The sequence below is a fragment of the Orbicella faveolata genome, unplaced genomic scaffold (genome assembly GCF_042242905.1).
Source record: "Orbicella faveolata isolate gen_17 unplaced genomic scaffold, um_ofav_v1 contig_14, whole genome shotgun sequence".
Lineage (NCBI taxonomy): Eukaryota > Metazoa > Cnidaria > Anthozoa > Scleractinia > Merulinidae > Orbicella > Orbicella faveolata.
The window spans coordinates 7,492,192-7,505,796 of record NW_028301541.1 but is presented as its reverse complement, the minus strand read 5'-3'; the positions used below and the strand labels follow the sequence as shown (position 1 = coordinate 7,505,796).

Sequence of the window (13,605 nt, the reverse complement as noted above, 5' to 3'; positions counted from 1 at the left end):
GGGTCAGGTCGTAAATAGGGTTTCGAATTTTTGGTCAGGTCAGAAATAGGGTAAGGAATATCGCAGATTTTTGTCATAAATAGGGTAAGGGTTTTGGGAAGCGGGCCGCACACCCCCAACCAATTTTTCTGGGAGTACCCCCTTGGGAGCCCTTCCAGCCCCCAAGAGGAATTTTTGCTCAAAAATACTCAACTTAAGAGAACTTTTCGCATTTTATACGAGTCGTAAGTTTACCCTTTTTACACAACACAACGCAACAACACTACTTCACCGAAAATTGAAAGAAAGAGAAAAAAAACCTCTCTGACACGTTGAAAGTCTGATTTGATTAAATTGCACTTTAACTTGGTGCCACACAGTCTTCAAAGAACATTTGAACAGTTTTCATACTTTTTACCTTTAAAAATATCGGACTGAAAAGAATGTCATAAAATGCCCATCAAATAAAAATATTAAACTGCTACTGCAGAGACGTAAAAACACTCTAGAAATGAAAGCTTCTTTTTTGTTTAACCTGGGAACAATAGCCGATAACTTGTAAGCTCTAACTGAATTTACTCCCATGTGAAAAACAAAAGTGTCGAGTTACCATTTGTAACTAAAAATAGTAAACATCTCGTGGGAACAAGTGGTGACGATTCGTCAGCTCTAATTGAATTTACTACCTTGTGAAAAACAAGAGTGTCAAATTACCCATTGTAACTAAAAAATAAAAATATCTCGTTATATTTGCATGCAATAAGAACAAAACAATCGTTACCTGCACTTACTATTGTAAACGTTAGAACTGCATCAAATCTAAATAGTCTCGTCTCCTCTAAAACATGTTCTAAGAACTAGAACCGACGATTCGTGACCTCTAATTGAATGAACTCCTTGTGAAAAACAAAAGTATCAAGTTACCCTTTGTAATTACAAGTAAAAATATCTCGTGCCATTTGCCTACTACTCATGAACTGCTTCAAAACTCAAGACTCATCTCGTTCATAACTAGCCACCATTACACTGAAAATTATGCACTCTAAACAACCCAATGTACGTATGTAACTGTCACACACCCCTCCAAACCGGACTAAAAATCACAAACCGGCAACATACACGTCACTCTTTATTTTTCAATTACCAAAGTCCTTGTGTTTATACCTACCTTGTGTTTCTCACGTACCATTTGCCTTTACAACAAGAAATTTGATTGGCTGTTCATAGTAGATCCAATCTGATTGGTGTGACATACATACATCTCTCACTCACTCACTCACTCACTCACTCACTCACTCACTCACTCACTCACTCACTCACTCACTCACCCATTGACCCGTCCATAACATACCCGACGCGCCGACTAAGAGGTATTTTTTTTACAAAAAAATAACTCAAAAACCACGTTAGCCCTGGAGGGGGTTCCCTGGGTTTGTTGTGTTTTCGCGCCAAAAACGCGGCTGCTACACCATGCGCGTCTTGTTCTACTCTCCAGTCTCTAGTTTGAAGGTCTTAAAAAATTACTCATTGAAGAAGGACAGAACGCAAACAGGCTTCATTAAAAGGTAAGTTACACGTAAGCCGTTTATTGAGTGCATGATTTTGGTTCGTTTTAATCTAGCTCGGGCAGAAAAGCAATAAAATTCTCTCAAAATAGCCCAGTTCTGTTGTAAAGAATCGTTGATAACAGTCACTTGCAAGACAGAACGGATAAGACATTATCAACGAGTTCAATCTTCTTTGTATAGCCGTATGTTTATCATCTATTTTGTTATTGATAATTCTTCTAAACGCAAGCATTTGTCCTACACCGAATGATGACAACAAACAGTAGTCAAATCGGCCCGACAAATAGAATCAAGTTGACATTTTCACATTTATCGTAGGCATGAGTTGTGTTTTTCCGATTTACGTTTCGGGTTTTGGGATCAGGTTCCATTGCGTTTTGGGAAAACTCTTTCTTGACTATTTATCTTTCTGTTTATAGGTTTGGACTGAAACAGCTCAAACCATACTCTTCCAGCGACACCCCACTCATAGTGCATAGTATTTATAGTTTATAATGGAAGGTACCGCCCATGCATGTGGATGCTAGAGTTGGTAAGGGCACAGTCGTTGTAAGCCAAACTACTCGCCTGGAGATGAACCCGCAGAGGAAGCAGAAGGGAGGGCGGCCCGTGAACAGCTGACAAAGGAGGGTGGAAAGAGAGATGAGAGTGGTAGACCTAGCTGGCGACAGGTTGAGAAGTTTTGAGAGAGGAGCACAAGACAGAACCGGATGAAAAGGTGTCATGATGACAGACCTAACGCTATGTTGGTGAAGGGATTAAGCCAGGTAAGTGCAGTCACATTGTATTCACGGTTCACGGGTGGCGCGACGGGGAAGGGGCTGTAAGGGGCCAAAAGTCGAGTCCACTCAGGATGGCGGTCAACTGAACCGGATAATATATTGAACTTTCTTTTATTGAAAAACATAATTTAAACTTAATGTTTAATATTTCCTCTACTTGTTCGAATACGAAATGTTTGGTCTTAGCTATAGGTTTACATGATACGCTCGCCGCCATGTTTTCTTCATGTTAATTGGTAACGTAGATGAATAAAAGCTACAAACACTGCAAAGTTAAGCCCTAAATGATTTATAGCCTTTGAAAACAATTACTGGATTAGTTCTTGCCATGTCATCGTCATTCAGTAGCTGGCATCAGCTGCTCTGTTTGCCGCGTACCGTTCACTCAGTTCTTACACACGATATCGAGAGGTTTGTCATAATATATATTACTGGTATACCGTGGAGTATCCCACCAGTCACTTGCATTTTCCTCGGTATACAAATGCAAGTGACGAATGTACAACGGCTTTCCTGTACTCTGATTGGCTGTATTTTCTATGGCATGGTATAAACAGTAATATTATGTTATCATATCGAAGGAAGTCGTGCAAAACGACAAATGTATAAGAACACCAAGGAGATAACAATAAACCAGAAAGACATAAGAATACCTAAAATTGAGGAAGACTGAGACGGGTGATAAGGGAGAGAAACGCCGCCGCTCCTTCCTCTTCTCGGGGAGGACGCCTGGGGACCGGAAACGAGAGTAAGGCGGAAATCGAACCTTCAAAATAAACCATCCTTCCAAAGAAATTGAAAATCTTTGATATATGATATGATATATGCATCTGTATCGCCCATTTTTCATATACAAATATGCTTTACATCTCTAACGAGTCTCTTCCGAAGTTTGGCTACATATTTTTCAGTTAAGCTGTACGTGACTCAGCTTGTCACTGTGTTTAAGTTAATTTTTGACATTCTAGCATAAGGTGGCTCTTGGGTAGTCACAGGTTCTAGTTACCGCGTCGTGTAACGACCCCTAATGCTTGACAGCTTTACAGTCCTTCAGCCTGAAGAAATATCCACGCTTCGGTGAGCTCTTAAAGTATCTCACTCCACGGTATGTACCGTCAGTTCCCAGTTTGTCATCAGTTAACAACTCCACACCGGCAATGAGATGCGCGTCATCTAACGGCAAGAGAGGTAAATGACCCACCCATCTTAGGTTGCCATTCTTCAAGCCCTTCTTTCCAACCACACGGCACGCCACGTTCGAGCCAATTAGCTTGGAAAATCGCTTGTCTGTGACGGCTACTTTCATTGGTACATCTTTCTTCGCCTCCACGGGTGCCCGCTTCTTCTCAATTTGAACAGTGTTCTGTTTAAGAGGTTTCGCATTAGTTTTGTTGCTGCTGAGTTTAGCTGGTGTCTGAACACTGGCAGGTTTGACTAGTTTAGCCGGTTTCTGGATAATAACCGGTCTGTCCGGTTCCTGTTTGGTACGTGAAGAGTTCTCGTCACCACTCCCTCCTCCTTCTCCTGACGAATCGTCTGTTTTGTTTTCCTCGATCGATCCACTCCCCTTCGCAGTTTCCTCGTGAAGTAGCTCTTTCTCGAGAGACAACCTGGTCCTTAAATACAAGCAAGCAGAAAATCAAACAAAAATTGTTACATGAAGTATGGAAGGTCATCTGGGAACCGTGACTGTTAATATAACAGAGTTGAAAACTAAATTTTCACAGCACTCGCCATTCGGCAAGTGACTCTCAGAACTCACTCGCCCGGTAAAATTTTCACTGGCCCAGAAAGATACCTCCCCTTCACCCAAAAAATTTCCCCAATGGTTTTCGATTCACAAACCAAACGGTTTTTTTTTTTCGGTATCACGTAATCAAGGACACCCAGCTTGCCATTTCGTGTTGAACTTTCTTGTTCTGGTCCATTTTCGAGACTCCTCATATGGATCACAGACCGATTTTACTGATTAATCCTCGTTTTAATCATCAACTGTGCTTTTGACACTCCTTGGAATTATTTCCACATTTTCGTAGCTTAACTGAAAAACAGCTAACTGAAGGACAGGGAAATCACCTGATTATCGGGACGTCATCGTTTTCGAAAAGCTCCGTTTTCGAAACGTTTTCCGTCCACACTAAAACGCAAAGCCGACGCCTGCAAATTCCTCCGGTTTGAAGAACGTTTTCAAAAAGCTCCGTTTTCGTGACGGTTTAGTATGGACTCCCCCTCCCCCCCCCCCCCCCCGCCCCTTACCGCCCCACCGAACTCTTTTTTGGGATGAACCTTGACTGGACTCGACAGAGTGGTATAAATCGAGCCTACCATTCTCAATCAAAACCTTTTATTTCCTGAATTTTAAAAGCTAGCATACCTGTCGTCGAGCCCGGGGTGTAGGATGTGTCTTTTGAACGACTGTTCGTCTCTGTCATTATGACTTATTTGTATTAGATGTTCCCTCGGATCTCTGGTTTCATCGGTTATGTAGCTTCCAGTCTGTGTAACAAATGATAAACACAGTAACCTTCAGTGAAACAACGCCTATCCACCAACGAAAGTACTCCCTCCAAAAGGAAGTGTTCCGAATGTCAGGGCCGGGTTGATATAAAATACGACCAAAGTTAGCTTGGTTGATAAGTGCTTTATAAGCCTACTTTATGATATCAAAAAGACCTGTAGATTCTCCCTCCCCCCTCCCCCCCCCCCCCAATCTGATAAAATATTCGACCGGCCTTAAAATAATTTTAATTATTAACCCTGTCTCTCTTAAATATGTTTACTAGTAAAAGTGGTTTAACTAAACTAGGTTAAAACTTAGTTGCTCGTACCGTTCACACACCACACAACTTAACCAGGTAAAAACATGTTTGATTAAAATATGTTAGCAAGGTGGTATGAAATTTGTCTTCTAAAAATGACTGCAAAGCGTAATCAACAAATGAAAAAACCTAAACTTGATTTAGTTAAACTAGTTTAGTCGGTTTGAATGGGGTCTTAATTATGTTATAAGAAAGGAAGGGTTAAGAATCAATGAGGAATATACAGGCATTTTTTGAGCTTACCATGACACGGTCTAACAATTCATCTTCTCCTGCCACAAGTGACAGTTTTGTTCCGTCTTCCTGAGTTGGTTTTAGCGTAAAATTTAGGACTTTTCCTTCAGAAGCGCGTAACTCCACCAAATGTGTCTTAGGTTGGTAGCCTTTTGCTCTGGCCGTGATTTCATAGGAGCCTGGAACTAGCAGGCGCCAGTAGTCTCCTTCCTTTGACGTAGTGACGTCATGACGACGATCTGCGACGCTAATGGTCGCGTCAGAGAGAGGCTCACCTTGGTTGTTTTTAACAAATCCACTCACGCCATAATGTACCTAAGACACAATTTAAATGACCTGAATTCAACATTTTTCACAAAAGAAATTCATGGGCGCTGAGTAAATAGATCACAGACATAAGAACGAACTGATCATAACCGAGATGCTTGATATATTGTAATTAAAAGCAACAAATTGATATTTTGACGGTCTATTAACACTTTTCGGTAATAGCCATTTCCCTCTCTGAGAAGTGCCTGCAGAGAACCATGGTAATTGTGTCCATCAAAATAAATATCCAGTCCTAGATGATGAATACAACTACCATGATTCCCTGCAGGTGCATCTCAGAAAGGGAATTGGCCATTATGCATGAACCCTCTCCCGCACCTCCAATGTTCGCGCTATACGAGGGCTCCATCTTGTCCGATCGGTCGACCAGTCATATCTTGCCTGCTCTTGGAGATAGCCACGTGATATATTACTAGTTTCCTGGTCGACTTTTCGCTTCTCATGTTTCTAAGTACCGAGTTTCTTTGATTCTTGCGAGCATTGTCTATACAATCCCTTTAATTGCGAGTGCTGGCTTATATATGCTTTCGAGATATAAAAAATAGAATTAAGAGCAACTTCCTACCTGCTGTGCAAACTCGACAAGAGCCTTTTTGTTATCGAGCCAGTACTTCTCTAAGTCGCTGCTTTTAGGAAATCTATCGCAGCCTAGCTCTAGCGTGATTTCAAAGCAGTTGGAGTGAACATAGTTATAATCCTGCATGCCTCCTGACAGGCTGGACCAGCTGGCACCGTTCGTGATGCCGTCTATAAAGTGCTCTTCCTTTTGGTCTGTGCAATTCCACTTGGGGTTGGCCAAATGCATCACGGGATGTTCCTAGGACACAAATAAGGAATCAGACTTTTGAAAGAAGGAAGTCGTGAAAATTTAATTTTTTCCAAGGGGTAGCTTTATGAATGTTCGTTAGTGTAACATGCTGTATTTTTATGCAAATGATATATTCCAATTTGAAATTTTGATTTAAAGGAGCTACGCCACGGTTTGCGCTTAAATTTTTCAAGTTTGTCTTTTGTAATCCGTGTTAATCTTCTCCATCCTAACCATCCTTGTTCCTTTGTGTTTTAATATTATCTCTTTGGTGGTTTTCTATCTTTTTTAACTTTTGTTTTCAGGTTTCCTTTAATTTAAAGGAATTTTGTACATGGTCAAAATGACTCAAAATATTGTGACTAAGCTCCTTTAAGCCTTCGGCTATCTCCAGATTTTAAGAAAGCTAAGTTCTTCAAATATTTTTCTTTCTAAAGAAAAGGGGCACTGGTGTGACGTCATAAAATCCAAAATGGCGCGCGGATACCAGAAACTTCTCACTAACTTTTTCCACTTCAAGAGTAAAATATTTTCGACAAATCAAGTTTCCGATTCTGAACATTAATATAACAGTGAAAGTTATTTTCCAGTGGTAACCAATATAAGTATTAAAAATGGTTTACATTCAAATTGTTCGAAATCGTGTTCAAGTTTCAATTTTTCTTTCTTACTACATGTGAGAAGTTGTTTTACCGTTTCAAACTAATAGTGACATTCAATTTCAAGAGCCTTATACGTAACAGAATCGTCTGAACTAGTCAATATCCTATAGGAGTAATTATAAAGGGACTGTTTTGGGGCCCAACTCTAATTGTCTTGTGCGAGTCCCTAAAACTTTAGCCCTAAAAGTCCTTCAATTTTCCATTTCTTGTTGTAATCACCAAAATAACAAGTAACAACAAGGCACCTGTGAGTATGTCTTGGCCAAATGTCTAAAAACGTCATCATCAGGTGTAGCGCTGTACAGGCTCTGTCCTGAGGGAGAATCATCATAAGGGTAAAGCGCGACCAAGGCTCCGCTATGCAGGCTCGCAGATAACACAAATGGGTACGTTTTGATCCACTCCATTACGGCCCTGACTTCAGACTGGGGTGGGCCTGTAGTGCTGGGAAAAAACTGATCCGGAAAGTTGCGATTTAAGTCCACCCTGTAAGCATTTCTCTTTCCGACTAGCTTGTTTCCCTTGCCGCGAACCGCTGCCATCTCGTACCCATCTGGATTCATGCTTGGCAGTATATGAATGCCAGTTGTGTCGACAAGGGTCTTAATCTTAGGTTCATTTTCGTAACTTTCGCAAAGGTACTTTATTAGTTGTAGTAACAGTTCTCGACCCAATGCTTCGTTGCCGTGAATATTCCCGATGTACTTGATTTCCGGTTCGCCAGCTTCGTGTTTACCAGGATTGTCGGAGATCTCCATAACCCATAACTTCCGGTTTTGTACGCTATAACCGATGGAGTACAGCCTAGCAATGTCTGAGTACTTCTGCGCAAAGTACTTCAAAAACCATGTCATCTCTTCATAATCATGGTGCTTGAATTCATTGACATTCAAAATGTCGACGCTCTTCCTCTTTTCGTCGTGAGTTGATTCTTTTTGGTCCCCGCCGTGAATCATGTCTAAAACTTTCTTAATTAAAGGATTGCTGTTTGCAAAGTGCGAAGTTAAAATTATGCCACACACTACAAAAGTCGAGAAGCGATACATTTTAACGTTTCTTCGACCGGCCAGACAATAAAATATTTCGCCTAAAATCTCGAGCGGTCAAACAACTTTCACTGTGAAATTTCATCCGTCTAATATGACAATTAGATCATTTGTCCGTAAACTGACAGTCATCGATAAAACTTTTTTCAGTCGCTTTATTTAGCTGTTATCCTTTCACTGGGTGTGGTTAAGCGATAAACAATTCTTTGCCGTAGAAGTAATTTATAGTGTTTACGCATTTTACAACAACCATCTGCTCGATCTGGTGCAACAGAAACTGAGACTGCACTTGTATTTTCAAACGTTTCTGCCGCATTGTATTTCCACTGAAGAATAAACTTTAACTGGTCTTAACATAATTTTCGCTTATTTGAACAGTACTTCATCAAACAAATCAAACAAACAGGTTTAGTCGCAAATGTTTACTCTAAATAAATAAATAAATAAATTACTTATTGTATGCGCAAATCATTGGAAACGTTTTTTAAGAAACGTTTAGGAAAAATTAAGAATTACAAATCCACGTTTAAAAACGATTATTCAACAAAATTTGGCGTTCAAAGGTGCTGAGCAGGTAACTTTGTTACCTGTCGCTTCAAAACAGGTGGCCGGCTAACCAATGCACTTAAAATCTCTTAGTTAACAGATCATGGACTTCTATTCCGCGTTGCTATGCAAAAACACTCCTTGAAAAGCAATAAAATATATTTTTACTAAGCTGCAAAGCTATACTTTGGTTTGATATCGATATAGTGTTAATTCAAGTAAATAAGTAAATTATTGTTCAACTGTTATTGCTGAACACGACCACTATCGTTCACTAATGGTTAGCCGTTCGTAGACGTGATGCGATGCACAAGGTAAAGATCATAACTAAAATGTTTAAAGGTGTGGTAGGCTATTAACCACTCCTTTAGTGATGTCAGAAGCGATGAACAAACTCTAAATTGATCAGTGTTCACCGAAACTGTCAGACATTTCAGCTGGATATCAGAACAAGGAGCACATCAATTATGCCTCATCTGAAGCTCTTAGCACTTTGTTTGGTTCTACAAGGCTTGGTACTTTCTGCCTTGGGAAAGCCACCCGACAAAGCAGCTAAAAAGATATCTTTTGCCAAAGAAAATAAACATGAAACCGAATCCGCCCGGACTAAGTCTTCAAACAACAAGAAAGAACCTTTTGCAGGCGTCAAAGACATCAAGCACAAACTGGACGTTGCAAGAGACGATTTCAAGGAGCATAACCAAGTAGTCACCGGAACAACTCCAAAGGAATTAGAAAACGATGCCAAAGAAGAAATACATGAGAAGAATATCAGCTTTAGACATCATAACTATGAAGAAATGACATGGCTACTGAAGGATTATTCAAGAAAATACAGCAAAATAGCGCACTTGTATGACATCGGTATCTCGGTACAAAACCGCAAACTGTGGGTCATGGAAATTTCCAATAACCCAGGGAAACACGAACCGGGGGAACCGGAGTTTAAGTACGTTGCTAATATGCACGGGGATGAAGCGATAGGGCGGGAGATGTTACTTCACCTAATAAAATACCTGTGCAAAAACTACGGTGTTAATCCCAGGGTTACCAACATCATAGACACGACAAGGATACATATTATGCCGAGCATGAATCCGGATGGATATGAAATGGCCGCCACCTTTTCAGACGAAGAGTGGAAGTCAAGTCGATCTAACGCGAACGGGATCGACTTGAATCGTAATTTCCCGGATCAATTTTTCCCAAGCACTAACGGAGCACCTCAACCGGAAACACGGGCGGTCATGAAATGGATCAATTCTATTCCCTTTGTGCTGTCAGCGAGTTTGCACAGTGGAGCACTTGTGGCAAATTACCCGTATGATGATAATCCCTCGGGACAGAGCGTGTACAGTGCTACCCCGGATGATGATGTGTTCAGACAATTGGCGCGCTCTTATTCAGAAGCCCATCCCACAATGCACCTCGCAAATGCCCCTTGGAAATGTAAAGACATCCCCCGAGAGCATTTCATAGACGGGATAACAAATGGCGCCAAGTGGTTCAGTGTGTCAGGGGGAATGCAAGATTACAACTACGTGCACTCGAACTGCTTTGATATAACGCTTGAACTTGGCTGCCAGAAGTTTCCTAATGCGACTGAGTTACCGGAGTATTGGAGGGAAAACAAAGAGGCACTTCTGAAGTATATTGAGCAGGTAAATTGAACAATACTGGAGTGGTAAGCGTGTAAGTCTTAAGATAGAAATTTCATTTCATAATGTCTCCTACAGGATCGTGAGTTTGAAGCAAGCATTACATGAGAAACCCAAAAAAAGGAATTTGAGAGAGGCTTCCTTCAAACGCCAAATGTCGCTCCTATGTTTACATCAGTCCGCAGTGATAAGCAAAAGGCAGGGGATTGGCGCGAGTTTTAAAGGGGGAACTTCAGGGCAGGGTTTTTAAGCGATATCTGGGCTTCTGATTGTTTCGAAACGCCGATATTTGTCGACCTTTTTCTAGCTTGTCTACGAATAACGTTTTTCGGTAATATGCTTAATCGACGTTATTTAGTACTATTTTCATGTCAAGTTACGTACAAATCAGATGACATAGTAATGTTTATTCTCCTTCTGTTAGGTTCACTCAGGTGTGAACGGGTTTATAAAGGATGAAGACGACCAACCAATCGATGGAGCGAGGATTACTGTTGCAAACCGTCGTCATGACGTATTTTCATCACGTGACGGAGACTTTTGGCGTTTGCTAGTCCCAGGGTCCTATGAGATCACGGTTTCCGCCAAAGGATTTGAACCAGAGACCAAGTCATGTACAGTGTTGTCCGATAAGGCAGCTAAGCTTAACTTCACTCTTAAGAAAATGAGAATGAGAGAGCCTCGGCACCAGGTACAGATGGATATGTGGCCACGAGAACGAATTCTAAATGAAGACGATTACAGGCACATACAGGAGAAAGATCCTAGCCAGTACAGGGATCCAAGCCAGCACAAGGTACCCAGCCTGGGTTTTAATGATGAGCGCAGTGATGATTATGATGACATCCACAAGAGAATGTCTTATGATGGTTATGGACGGCACGCGCGTACTTTTCCTCGTCCGAAATGAAGTCCAGACCATAAAAACTTCCTTTAAACTACTGATAAGAATTGGTAACGCTACACACTAACTTCCATGTTGGTATGATTGAGATAAGCGGCTAGCGCTTATTGTTTTCTTTTGAACATTCGTGAATTTGATCAGATTTCTTATTGTTGGCTGTTCCATGAAAGACCAAGGATAAGGAAAACTGTTTCTGAGTTTTGGCTTTAGGACACCTAAAATTTCAGGCCTGTTACTTCTATCTTTTAGTCTCTGCTAACAAATTAAGACTACTTGCCTTTGTCCTCTATGTCTCCTCAGTGAGTGATAGGCGGAGAAAAATCTGGCCACCTTGATGGTGATGGCCGCGCGAAGTCTGGAGGCTAATTACATCACGCGAGGGAAAGGAAAAGTTGGAACAGTAAAAAACGCTTTCATTAATAGGAAGGTTTTTTAAAAGGTTCACTTAATACATTTGCTGACGTCTTTTGAAAATGGCATTATTGTCTCGAACCCAAATTCCGTTCTGGTACGGGAAAGAATTCTCGCGCCATAGAGATCTGGGCAAGAAGAAAAACTATCAGGCAAGCTAGACCTGGACACATGTCATGCTGTTGATTGACAGGACGGTTATCACTCCAAACAGACGGTTATCAATCCAAACAGGAAAACGCGCTTTTACACTTTTCTCTAAACAATTTTGGAAGTCTAGAGCTCTTTGAGCACGTTTTGAAACTGTGCATTTGCTCCAAGTAGATTTTGTTGTACGTTTGGGAGATCATGTGGGTGCTATTAGAGACCTTTACATTGGAATACGAGCACGAAATTAAGTACGAGTTCGATTTTCGAATTTCAAACCAGTGACATTTCCAGAGCCCTAGTTCTTCATGCTGGTTTTAAGCAGAGAGGGTAGCTCATGGGATGAGATGGGTATTTGACGTGATAATGTGAAGCCTGCAAACTAGAATTAAAAAGTCGTTCTCGTACTCGATCTCGTACTCGTTCTCAAATCTGAAGTTCCTATTAATATTTAAACGTGAGTTCCGTTTCCATTTGAGAAATTTTTATACGTGTTCAAAGAACAAAACCTTAAAGGAGCTCAGTCACGGTATTTTGAGTTATTTTGGTCACATTAAAATAACCTTGAAATTGAATGGAACCTGAACATAGTCATTTACTAAGTAGACTAACAAGGCTTCTGTTTGGACTTTCTCCTCTTTTCAAACCGTCAAAAATATGGGATTCTAATATCGACAGATGAAGTTCCAGGCGACAGTACACTGTCTTGATGTAAATAAAAAAAATTAGCAATGTACTAAGAAAAACGTTATTAGACCTGAGCTGTTGAATTTCGTTTTAAAATGACGCCCGTATTAGACTAACATGGCCGATGTTTGACATCATCGTCTTTTTCACCCGCTAAAGAGAAGAAATTCTATACTCGAAAGATGAAGTTTTAGATGACACTTTTAAACCTTGATATTCACACAAAAACTGCCAAGCTACTACATAAAAAGTTGTTACACCAGAAAAGTTGCACTTCGTTTCAAGATGGCAGCCATATTAGACTCACATGCATGGCCGTTGTTTGACATCATCCTTTTTTTTTCACCCGCTGAAGAGATAGCCTTCTAACATTGAGAGATGAAGTTTTAGGTGACAGTTTTATATCTTAATATTCACTTAAAAACTACTAAGCTACTACATAAAAAGTTATTAGACCAGAAAAGTTGCATTTCGTTTCAAGATGGCAGCCATATTAGCCTAACATGGCCGATGATTCCTATCATTCTTTTTTTCACCCGTTGATGAGATGGGATTTTACCATCGACAGATGAACTTTCAGATGACAGTTTTATATTTTAACATTCACGCAAAAACTACCAAACTACTAAATAAAAAGTTATTAGACCAGAAAAGTTGCACTTCGTTTCAAGATGCTGGCAATATTATACTAACATGGCCAAGGTTTGACATCATTCTTTTTTTCACCCGTTGAAGAGATGGAATTCTACCATTAAGAGATGAAGTTTTACATGACAGTTTTACGTCTTGAAATCCACACAAAATTTACCAAACTACTACATAAAAAGTTATTAGACCAGAAAAGTTGCACTTCGTTTCAAGAGTTTGGCCATATTAGACTAACATGGCCGATGTTTGACATCATTCTTTTTTTCACCCGTTTAAGAGATGGGATTCTACCATTAAGAGATGAAGTTTTACGTGAGAGTTTTACATCTTGAAATTCACACAAAATTTACCAAGCTACTACATAAAAAGTTATTAG

The 13,605-nt window shown here is 40.4% G+C and overlaps 2 protein-coding genes across 3 annotated transcripts; one reads left to right on the top strand and one right to left on the bottom strand.

The window, feature by feature from the left end:
- Nucleotides 1-2,426: 2,426 nt before the first annotated feature.
- On the bottom strand, nt 2,427-8,887 carry LOC110062349 (carboxypeptidase D-like). Its single transcript, XM_020769225.2, has 5 exons — nt 7,428-8,887; nt 6,278-6,529; nt 5,392-5,697; nt 4,704-4,825; nt 2,427-3,945 (listed from the first exon to the last, which is right to left on the bottom strand). Exons 1-5 carry the CDS (start codon nt 8,226-8,228, stop codon nt 3,354-3,356), a joined length of 2,073 nt encoding a protein of 690 aa, XP_020624884.2. The 5' UTR covers nt 8,229-8,887; the 3' UTR covers nt 2,427-3,353.
- A 217-nt stretch (nt 8,888-9,104) lies between these two features.
- On the top strand, nt 9,105-13,234 carry LOC110062350 (carboxypeptidase D-like). Of its 2 annotated transcripts, XM_089287438.1 has the most exons (3): nt 9,105-10,435; nt 10,857-11,228; nt 11,637-13,234. In XM_089287438.1, the coding sequence occupies exons 1-3, from the start codon at nt 9,242-9,244 to the stop codon at nt 11,637-11,639; spliced, it is 1,569 nt and encodes a 522-aa protein (XP_089143564.1). In that variant the 5' UTR covers nt 9,105-9,241; the 3' UTR covers nt 11,640-13,234. The 2 variants fall into 2 exon arrangements, with proteins under 2 accessions (XP_089143564.1, XP_020624885.2); XM_020769226.2 differs by having other exon boundaries at nt 10,857-13,234.
- Nucleotides 13,235-13,605: the final 371 nt, after the last annotated feature.

What these genes read in the sequence shown, in the direction of transcription:
- LOC110062349 (XM_020769225.2), bottom strand. Translation starts at nt 8,228, where the DNA reads ATGTATCGCTTCTCGACTTTTGTAGTGTGTGGCATAATTTTAACTTCG. An exon ending in TGGCCAAGACATACTCACAG is followed by an intron (nt 6,530 to 7,427) that starts GTGCCTTGTTGT and finishes TTTGTGTCCTAG; the next exon opens with GAACATCCCGTGATGCATTT. An exon ending in TTGTCGAGTTTGCACAGCAG is followed by an intron (nt 5,698 to 6,277) that starts GTAGGAAGTTGC and finishes ATTGTGTCTTAG; the next exon opens with GTACATTATGGCGTGAGTGG.
- LOC110062350 (XM_020769226.2), top strand. Translation starts at nt 9,242, where the DNA reads ATGCCTCATCTGAAGCTCTTAGCACTTTGTTTGGTTCTACAAGGCTTG. An exon ending in TTCTGAAGTATATTGAGCAG is followed by an intron (nt 10,436 to 10,856) that starts GTAAATTGAACA and finishes TCCTTCTGTTAG; the next exon opens with GTTCACTCAGGTGTGAACGG.